Source organism: Pseudomyrmex gracilis, unplaced genomic scaffold (assembly GCF_002006095.1).
Source record: "Pseudomyrmex gracilis isolate BER0280 unplaced genomic scaffold, ASM200609v1 scaffold_188, whole genome shotgun sequence".
NCBI lineage: Eukaryota > Metazoa > Arthropoda > Insecta > Hymenoptera > Formicidae > Pseudomyrmex > Pseudomyrmex gracilis.
Genome location: NW_018020772.1, coordinates 310,000 through 320,805, shown reverse-complemented (window position 1 = coordinate 320,805; position 10,806 = coordinate 310,000). Strand labels below are relative to the sequence as shown.

General features: G+C 33.5%; 2 protein-coding genes across 5 annotated transcripts in view; one reads left to right on the top strand and one right to left on the bottom strand.

Moving 5' to 3' along the window:
* The first annotated feature begins 822 nt into the window (after positions 1–822).
* On the top strand, positions 823–8,664 carry LOC109858105 (protein singed wings 2). Of its 3 annotated transcripts, none has more exons than XM_020435022.1 (10): positions 823–1,079; positions 3,279–3,434; positions 3,595–3,760; positions 5,232–5,388; positions 5,484–5,632; positions 5,772–5,954; positions 6,756–6,914; positions 7,317–7,427; positions 7,568–7,657; positions 8,189–8,664. In XM_020435022.1, exons 1-10 carry the CDS (start codon positions 1,057–1,059, stop codon positions 8,369–8,371), a joined length of 1,377 nt encoding a protein of 458 aa, XP_020290611.1. In that variant the 5' UTR covers positions 823–1,056; the 3' UTR covers positions 8,372–8,664. The 3 variants fall into 3 exon arrangements, with proteins under 3 accessions (XP_020290611.1, XP_020290612.1, XP_020290609.1); XM_020435020.1 differs by lacking the exon at positions 823–1,079 and adding an exon at positions 1,101–2,489; XM_020435023.1 differs by lacking the exons at positions 823–1,079; positions 8,189–8,664 and adding an exon at positions 1,097–2,489 and having other exon boundaries at positions 7,317–7,432; positions 7,568–7,651.
* Positions 8,665–9,202: 538 nt separating this feature from the next.
* LOC109858101 overlaps positions 9,203–10,806 on the bottom strand; it is a 4,740-nt gene continuing 3,136 nt past the window's right edge. The window contains exons 6-9 of one of the 2 annotated variants that reach the window (XM_020435015.1): positions 10,337–10,505; positions 9,877–10,015; positions 9,446–9,621; positions 9,203–9,323 (exon numbers count right to left, since the gene is read on the bottom strand). In XM_020435015.1, the coding sequence (XP_020290604.1) occupies positions 9,229–9,323; positions 9,446–9,621; positions 9,877–10,015; positions 10,337–10,505 (579 nt within the window). In that variant the 3' untranslated portion in view covers positions 9,203–9,228. The remainder of the gene's footprint in view (positions 9,324–9,445; positions 9,622–9,876; positions 10,016–10,336; positions 10,506–10,806) is intronic. The other variant, XM_020435016.1, reaches the window with a different exon arrangement.

Here is a 10,806-nt window from a genome sequence, read left to right as displayed (position 1 = left end):
TGCCCACATGTGACGTCATGTAGATGATATTATCTTTGCTTCAAGATAGTTGTCTGAAGCCGTGTCTATAAGTATATATGGTCTAAGCGTAAAACGGAACGCAGCCATTGTTGTATTTATTTATTACGTGAAGCGCGTGAAGCTTACACAATGAAACACAATCACTAATAAAATATTATGCGAGTATATCGTTCTATGAGCTCTCTAACAAAAAACATTATTTTTTCTTTTATTTAATGCTCTTCTAAACACATAAGAAATATATATTTAATATTAGGTCTACCGGAAAGTTCTGTCCGTTTTTGGAATAAAACAAAATACAAATTTTTCTTAATTTTTCAAAAATGGGATATACGAATTGTCCTGTGTTATCCACGCTGGCAAGAAATCATTAATAATAATGGCAATTATATTATTTAATAAAGTTTATTGACGGTAAGAAAAATTTGTATTTTGTTTTATTCCAAAAACGGACAGAACTTTCCGATAGATCTAATAGTTATATTTATTTTATCAACATGTTTAAAAGCACAGGACAATAATTTTATATACAACTTATTAATAAAAAGAAAAAATTAATTCTTAATTTAAAAAAGTTGAAACTACGCGATTATTGCTCGCTGTTAACTGACGAAAAATTTCATCATTGTTTGAAAAATATATTATCATGCTTTGTCGCAACAGACAGATTGGATCTCTCTTCACGGCTGCGTTTGTTATCGCGCAATATGTTTATTACACGGTAAGCTACCGAATCGCTTTAGTTATCCACCTGACACACCGAATATACAGCTTCTATATATTCTCTCATTAGCATCACTGCTTCTTACACAACACCCGCCGCGATCGTACGTACATGTGATACGAGTTCACGCGGACCGATATTTTTTAGTAAAAAAGCGAAGTCGAAAGACGCCAGATCATATGTCGCAGTATTTGACGTAAAATTGCATTTAATGTTGTTTGCAAACAAACAGTGTATTAATTTTTAATAACCTTGCTGTACCAAATCTAAATATTCACGATATATATACGAACGCTTTTAACACGGCAAGAATGACAACTCGACAAGTTTTTCTGTGAGTATCTGTTGAAATTTTTATGTCAATTATGTCAAGTAACACACGACGAGAGTGAGTCAATTTAAAATTTAGAGATGACCTTCTGACATGTAAAAAAATGTTAAAATTAACATTTTACTTTTTACTTGTGTGACATTCGTCGACGAAAGAATCAATCTGTATTCGAGAACGTTAGCGATCGCTTTAGAGATGCGTAGAAGAAAAGAAAGAGTTTCGGGCAAATTCGGGTAATTTCGTCATCTCCATTGTCACGATCTCAACTCCGTATAGATGTAAATTAAGCAACAAAGCAACTTCGCACTTCTTGACAACAGCGCGCGCATTTGACAAAAAACATTTTTTTATTTTATTTTTGCAATAGTATATATAAAGTGTTTCTACGTATAGTTTCGCACACACATCATTCTACGTATAGTTTCGCGCGACAACGAAAAATTCCAAAATAATCCGCTTTCAATCGAGTGAACAGAAATGAGAAACCAATCAATTGCTGTTGTATACTTGTAAGTATCGCGCGTTGTGAAAAAAAAAAAACAATTTGAAAAAAGTTGCACTTGATAGTTGCAACCGGCACTATCGTTTCTCGTGAGCAAATTGTTCACGCGAAAAGCAATCATTATTAGCTTAAAAGAGATAACTGTAACAATATTTGCACGATATTTAACGCGGCAAATACGTTGACAGTCAAAAGTAAGCGCGAAAAGATATTCGCACCGCGTGATTTCTTCGTGTTTAGTACTAACGTTGATTGTAAACGTGAAATCGGAAATTTTCAAAAATAAAAAATTAATCAACGATATGTAATGAATATATATACTTCGTGAAATATTGTCATAAAATACTTCGAAGAGGGCTGGTAATTTCTGAAATGATCCAAATCAAGTTGCAAACGAACGCTATAAATATTATGTCGAATACAGAGAAACTAAAAAACCATATTTCTCATTTCTTGAATTATACAAATCTAAATGATCGTTCACCTTTAACCCATTTGCATCACAAAGAAAAGTCAAAAATTCGTTCTTATCACCAAAATTTGAGAGAGAGAGAGAGAGAGAGAGGGAGAGAGAGCTGTCTAAGAGCGTAGAAGGGAAATAAAGTGCGTGAGGGGCCCCACCGCTGGACAGGCCTGGTATAAATAATATGCGCTTTGGTGATAAATGCCTAAGTAAAATGCGCGCATATATGCGCTTATGATGCAAATGGGTTAAAGACTCGACAAACATATTGTTGTCAGTGTGGTGGGATAAAGTATTTATATTCAAACTTTGTAAAGACTGCACATCAGTCGTTTGTTATTCTTGTGTACTGGTCTTATCAAACATGACACACAACGGAAAGACAAGTTGGTTTTTTATCAAAACGATAATTTCAAATTTTGATGTATCTCCCTCATCACAACCTGATGTACAGTCTGCCTTTTTTAAATAGTTTTCTACATTATATTAACCCATTGCTCATTTGCTGTTTTTTGTAAACCACTTTGTGTTAATTTGTTTTATATAGATTTTGTTTTGCCACTGAAGATGACTCAAACTGAGAGTCGAAACGTTTTTGGCATTTATAAATAAAGAATTTTTTCGGTTCATACGTTAACATCTTGTACTTTACTTCGTGCCAGCCATCTCTTCAAAGTATTTTAAGAAAATTAATCATTCGCGACACATAGTGATTTGAATAAAATGTTGGTGCAATTATTTGAAAAAGAGAGAGAGAGAAGAGAGTGACGGAAACGTGAAAAACAAATTTGAGACACAGCGAACGTAAATTACCGTTTGATGCTGAAAGCATTAGTGAAACAAAAAAGTGATCGTGTTATCGCGTCTTGTTCAACAAAGAGCTGCCGAGTAGTAAAAATGTCTAAATCTTTCTCGCTTACTTACTTTCACGTCATGTGTCTCTTCGAATGTGCGTGTTACATAATCGATCTTTAAGATGCTATTTTTTCTCGTCAAACAAAGCATAAATCTCATAAATCACTTTGCGCAATTACACACACCAGATGTTCAAATATAATAAGTCATAATCGCAATTTAACTTTTCATTGCGAAACATGCCATTGCAATGACTGTGCGATTGTTAATTAGTTTTTTTTAAAAACTTTTGATGAATAACAGATACACATACGTACGCGCGTACGCACGTAAATGTTCGCGCATCACATACGTAAGTAATGAAATCGTATTGTTTCAACAGAATTGTACTATTTTGCGTACACGTGTACTTCTCGCACGGTTTTACGAACGACGACGACGACGTTTGTTACTCGCGCAAGCACCGCGACTGCGACTTTGACAAAAATTACAAGCGTCTTGTTTGTTTCGAGGATATTAAAAACGAATGGAAAGCAAAGTAAGTGGTGGATGTCAAGTTTAGAATATATAATATAAAATCGATATCGAAGATAATTTATGTTATTCTTTGAACACGAAAGTTTTAATTGTCTTAACTTTGTTATTTTAATTTGACAAGTCGTTTGTTTGCGACAAACAAAATGATATGCAAATTTTAGGGCCAAAGATGCAGATGTGCTCATTGTTTGCGAGTGGCAGAGAGCAGTGTTCAATCCGCAAGAAGTTTTGCGAGGATTCACGTCTTTGCGAGAACTAGCGATCGCGAAAAGCGCGAATTTAATACGAATGCCAACCGCTTTTCCGACCGAGATGGAACATCTCGAGGTAGAGACAATGCCTTGGCGAGCGCATTAATTGTTCGAGCTTTATCAGAATCGCTTATTTGAATTTTCATGAACAATGCGCGCGATAACGACAACTAAGTACCTTTACAGAAATCTGGTACGGCCAAAATGATAATTATTTCGAGCATTTTAAATCACCGTTGAGTGCGGCGCTTTTATTATTCAAAATAAGTATTATATTTTTCACGCCAGTAAATAAATTTCCGTATTAAGAATAACGCGCTTTTTCACCGTTTCCTTATCGTCAAAAAATACAGAATAAATGTTTCACTGGAATAGAAAAAAAGACATTGATCATGAAAATTTGCGTTTTACGCCAAGACCAATTTTACGCGCGTTTCAATAATAAATATTTAAACAATTATGACTTAAGGCTCGTTGAAATTAAAACCAAGAAATATACAAGGCCTTACGAGCCGTTTTCAGGATGTTGTTTCCAAGAGCGGAAACTGTACGTGTATATATATATATATATATATATATATATATATATATACACATGTAACGAATTCAACTTGTAAATTTTTACAAGTGAGTATTTTTTGAATTGAATTTTTCTTAAATTCATACAGGATGCCGGATTTGCATCTCACGTACGAGAGACCCCGGGGTGAGTTTGTTTTTTTCGCAACATTTTAAAATTAGTTAGGGGGGTATCCGGGGTCTCTCTCATATGTGAGATGCAAATCCAGCATCCCGTATGAATTTAAGAATTGAGATTTCAATTAAAAAAATACTCACTCGTAAAAATTTACAAGTTGAATTCGTTACATGTGTATATATACACCGAAAAAATTTATATTCTTGTAAGTAGAAGATTTTCTACTTAAAAAATCTTCTTAAAGATTTTAGATGATATTCATCTGAAATTAAGAATATATTCTTTATTTAAGAATATATTCTTAATTTAAGAATATAGTCTTTTTTGATAGTGAGATATATATATATGTTTTTCTATAGAGGCTTTTTATATTCTAATCAGTATATATTCTTATCAATATTACACACAGAAAAACATACTGTATCCAAGTATATAATAAGTTTATATATCCGCAAATATATTATAAGATCTTTGTAAGTATTTAATTTACTCAAAATACACTCTAAATCTTAGTAAATTTGTATTTTGAGTAAATTAAATACTTACGAAAATCTTATAATATATTTGCGGATATATAAACTTATTATATACTTGATACAGTATGCATTTTTCTGTGTGTACTATTTAGAGGATTTTCCTCTTAAAATAAGAAACTCTTCTTAGCGCCTATTTTAGTATAAAATATACTTAAAGTAAGTGGGATATTCTCAAAACAAGAATACAATTTTTTCGGTGTATATATACACGTACAGTTTCCGCTCAACATCCTGGAAACGGCTCGTAAGGCCTTACATATTTCTTGGTTTTAATAAATATTTAAGTTTGTTGAGAGATGTTTGTGTCAAAATAGAACATCACTGTGACCGACACCAAATTGCGTACAATTCGTAAAGATGCGTTTTCCAATCTGCCGTGTTTGAAATGTCTCGATTTGAGAAACAACGACGTGGAAGAGATCGACGTTACGGCCGTCAACGAAAATGTGTTGGAGCGACTGTATCTTTCTGGTAAGGAAAAAAAAGTGACAAACTGCTTGTTTGAAGCTACATTTTTTTTTTGTGTCGATTAACGTGCGTGTCGTGGATAATGAATGAGGACTCAGGTAATCCATTGAGATGTACGGAGGATACGGCGTGGATTTTGAACTCCAGTGAGGGATCAGTCGCGAGCAAAGTCGTCGACAAAGACAAATTACTTTGCGCCGCGCCGTTTGATCGAAGACCGCTTGTCCCGGTTGTCGAGATAATCGCGGTAATGTGAAAACACACACTCATTCCTCAAGTAATTAATGATTAAGTAAGATGATGAGAAAATAAACGCTAAGAAAACAGTGTTCCGTATTGAATTTCAGTTCAGTCGCGGTCGGGACTGAAACACATCTGATTTCCAGACGCTGAAGGAAGAATGCAAACGAACAGTCTGCGACTGCGAACTGATTTACGTGATCAACGCGGGCGAGCTCACGGATAAACAATTAATTTTTAATTCCATCAATTGCAGCCGTCGCGGTTTAACCGAAATGCCCAATTTTTTACCGGCGAATACAACCACTCTTCGTTTAACTGGAAATCAGGTTTTCTTTCATACATCTCTTTCGCATTGAAAAAGAAAAAAAACAAAGAATTTTTCAATTATCGTATGTTGAAGTACGTGCGTACACCGAAAAAATGGTATTCTTGTTTTGAGNAGAGATATCCCACTTACTTTAAGTATATTTTGTACTAAAATAGGCGCCAAGAAGAGTTTCTTATTTTAAGAGAAAAATCATCTAAATAGTAATATTGATAAGAATATATACTGATTAGAATATAAAAAGCCTCTATAGAAAAACATACACCGAAAAAATTGTATTCTTGTAAGTAGAAGATTTGATACTTAAAAAATCTTCTTAAAGATTTTAGATGATATTCTTCTGAAATTAAGAATATATTCTTTATTTAAGAATATATTCTTAATTTAAGAATATAGTCTTTTTTGATAGTGAGATATATATGTTTTTCTATAGAGGCTTTTTATGTTCTAATCAGTATATATTCTTATCAATATTACTATATATTTAGAGGATTTTCCTCTTAAAATAAGAAACTCTTCTTGGTGCCTATTTTAGTATAAAATATACTTAAAGTAAGTGGGATATCCTCAAAACAAGAATACAATTTTTTCGGTGTATATATCTTACTATCGAAAAAGACTATATTCTTAAATAAAGAATATATTCTTAAATAAAGAATATATTCTTAATTTCGGAAGAATATCATCTAAAATCTTTAAGAAGATTTTTTAAGTATAAAATCTTCTACTTACGAGAATATAATTTTTTCGGTGTACAAATTGCGAAAACACGTTGCAGTCTGATCTTCTTTTCACGTTGCAGATTAAGGACTTGACTCCACTGACAACAAATCCCGTCTACAAGTCGGTACTGGATCTTTATTTGGACGACAATCTGATAGAATCTATCGTTCAGTTAGAAGGATCGTACTGGCTGGACAACTTCCGGCTTCTTAATCTTCGAGGGAACAGACTTACCGATGTAAGTATATCGAAATTATCAGACAAAAAAAAAAAAAAATGAAAAATCTGTTTTGTACGTTGAAGGATCGATCCCGGCAAACACAAAGTAACAGTAATGTAACATTAATGTTATAATTTCCCACTCAACAATGTATCTGCTACGTACAAGGCATGTTACATTGCAGTTACATTGTTGAGTGGGAAATTATAACATTAATGTTACATTACTGTTACTTTGTGTTTGCTGGGATTGAATCGTTCGACAGAGTAGAAACTAGATATGATAGACTAGGTCAAGTAGATGCAAGGCGATTTAAAGAGAATTAAACAGCGCGCGTTTCGCATTTGCATTCATCATTATTTAATAAGCAACACGTGAGAGATTATAGTTTATGATTTTTCGTTCTGCTTCGTTCCACAGTTGCCTACTTACACTTTGGAAAATGCACTGCTGTACAACAAAGGTGTAGCTGGTCTGTTTCTCGGTAATAATTCGTGGACGTGCGACTGTCATTTCACACCGAGCTTTCAAGTACGGTAAAAAAAAAAGAAGTAGCAGAAGTTCTCATTTTTTCTGTCGTACGAATTTCTTCAAATCAATTTGAGATTAGCGATTGATCGTTTCGAGAAAAGAGTTGAAAGAAAAAAAGATGTTAATTTACGTTCTTGTAGGATCTTCTGAACAGACATCTAGATCTGATAAAAGACGCCAAGGACATAAGATGTGCCGTCTCCGCGAACGACAATAACTCGAAAAGACAGGTGAATATTTAATTGTTGAATGAAAAAAATTTATTTAATTAAATTGAATCGTGATTAACGGGCTCTCGAACTAGTTGCAAGGTGTTATGCATTAAATTCTAATGAACTATGAATCCAAACGTTTCGACTTTTTATTATTTAGTCATCATCAGTGGATTGTAATCTATGTTCAACATTTCTTTGTTCTGACGATAATTGAAGACAACATGCAACTCGATAACCTGTGTGTTGTTTGTATTCATACTTCATTAGAATTTAATGCATAACACCTTGCAACTGGTTCGAGAGCCCGTTAATCACGATTCAATTTGATTTATCACGAACCTGAGGACACCTCATCACACATCTAATTATTTATTTAATTAAAATTTATTTTTTTAGACAAAGAGTCTCACAAAAACTTGAATATTTTAAACTTTTTTTAAGATATATTATATCTCTCACATCTTTGTTTCTTCTTTCATCAAGTTACAATACAGTTTAGATTCGAATGCGAATTTTAATTTATTTATTATTAAATATGGTATTCAGATTCGCGATCTGAGACGGACGGAAATTTGCATTCCCAGCGAGGATTCTTGGTTCCATTTTCTCGACGTGGTGAACATCATATTAGCATCGTTGATATTTCTATTGTTTGGCAATTTTTTGTACGATTACTGGATATATAAGACAACCGGAAGACTACCTTGGATCGCCACCAAAATATGTTAGCAACGTAAAACTCTGCTTCTTATCTTTCAAAAAGAATCAAATTATATGTTCACTCGGTTAAAAATTTGAAGTGAATGAAATGAAAAATCTAAGTTTCTTGCGTTAAAAATAGATATTGCAAGATATTTTAAATTAAAAACAAACAAAGAACTCCGAGATGGTTATATTTGCGGGTAAAAAACTGGGCATTTTGATTAGACCGCGACGGGTGCAATTGATGGAATTAAAATTTTAAAAATTGTGATATTTGATGCTTTCGCGGTGTGTAGTATTAACATACAAAGATGTTTTTTCGGGTTTGAACCGCGTTAGTGTCATTTTTATACCGACGTTTCGTGAACATTACAGCTCACTTCATCAGGGTTTAAACCCGAAAAAACATCTTTGTATTTTAAAAATTGTCTCTCTGTAAGCTCGCCCGTATCGATCACGTAAGTTAGTTCGCAATCGCAGATTCATTCGTTTGCATTCCTCGTTCAGCGTTTGGAAATCAGAGATTGTGTTTCAGTTCCGACCGCGACGAAGACTATATCAAAATATTGTTTTTATAAAAAACATTTTTCCAACGCAAAATTCTTACCCGAGTGAACATGTATTAATAGAAACAATTTTGTTATGACAATATTTTGTATAATAATATTTTTGACATAATAATATTTTGTGTGCTGTGTTTTAATTCAACATGATAAAAGCCTGAATTTAATTAATCTCTTCGAAGATTTTACACACATGAAATTTTTCAAGAGACAACTATAAAATACAAATTAACATATATATATATAATTAAATTTCAAAGCAATTAGAAAAGATATTAAATTATTATTTTCGTGATTGCGATATATGAGATGATATTTTTTTTAAGTATTTATTTGTTGTTCCGTTTTCTGCGTATATTTCTGAAACAAATTTTCTGCAGCTGCAATCTTGGCGTTATCTTTCCTCTTTCCTTGACCTAAAAAGAAAAAAAATTAGAATATGTAAAATCCATATTATATACAGGTATCAGACTACCGTTTGATGCTAACGTATAATAGAAAAGAAGATATAACGAGAAAATGTGTGCAAAATTCGTACCGATTCCGACGAGACCTAAAGCCTTACATTGTGCTTCGTACACGTTTCCCTGATTCGTGATCTTATTGTGAATAGAATATTCCGGAGTGACTACTCCTTTTTCAAGACAAATCTTGTAAAGCTTTTGCGACGCGTTCTTCAACTTGTCTTTGTTAAACTCGGTTATCTCTAGCATTCTAATGTCGAAAATAAAAAGGATTGGAAAATAAATCAAGTAGTTTAAGCGCAACTTTTAGCTGAATATATTCACAAGATATGAAACAATATTTTTGTTTTATTGCTTCTCGATCGTGATTTAATAAAAATTTCTCACATATCTTTACCACGTCACAAATTCGCTTTTCTTACCGAGTTGTTATAACGAACGCGCTTTATACGTTATCAAAATTCGTATCCTAATTTATGGCAGGCGTTACATTTGTTGAACTTACTCCTCTCTCGAGAAATCCGATAATCCGCAGACGGACGACGAAAGTTTCGAGCCATTCATCTGGCGCTCGGCTACCAGCCACAATATTTTTGCCGCCAATTCGTTTTTAGCCAGATCCTGGGTATCGGCACAAGACATTGCTGGCACATTATCCAAACTACGTTTAACAACGTGTAAAAAAAGCACTTGCAACATTTTAGACGTCAAACTTGCATGAACAACAAAAAGAGAAGAAGTTATCGAAGTGATCGTTTACACAAAAAAAAAAAGAAAAAGAAAAAGAAAAAAGTCGCGACAGCAAGTGAAGGATGTGTACAGCAAGCGAGATCTTCAAGTATATCCTTCTATCGAGGATATACTTGAAGATTGAAAAATATTGATTAACACGCGTGTGACACGGCAAACAAAAAACATTATCTTCTACGTGATTTTTGTGTTTGTGCAAGACATAAAAGCATTACCGCGAAATCCGCACAGGTCGCCGTTTATCACATACAGATTCGGTTTCGGTTTGTTCTCGTATTTGATCGGCACTTGGCATCGTTTCGCGTATTCTTCAAGAACGGTCAACGGCGAACGACGACGACTCGTCGTCACGAAATTTCGCCCGACTTTCGCATCCTGCAATATCTCAACGAAAAACAAATGTTTCAACAGATTAAAAATTTTAACCCTCAACGGACGGCGTGATGTTTTTCACGGCACCTTAATTCGCCGGACATGGGTCGTTTTCGTCTTGAGTTTTTTAACACTAGATATACCAGCTATTTAAATATACCTACACCGAAAAAATTATACACCGAAAAAATTGTATTCTTGTTTTGAGGATATCCCACTTACTTTAAGTATATTTTATACTAAAATAGGCGCCAAGAAGAGTTTCTTATTTTAAGAGGAAAATCCTCTAAATAGTAATATTGATAAGAATATA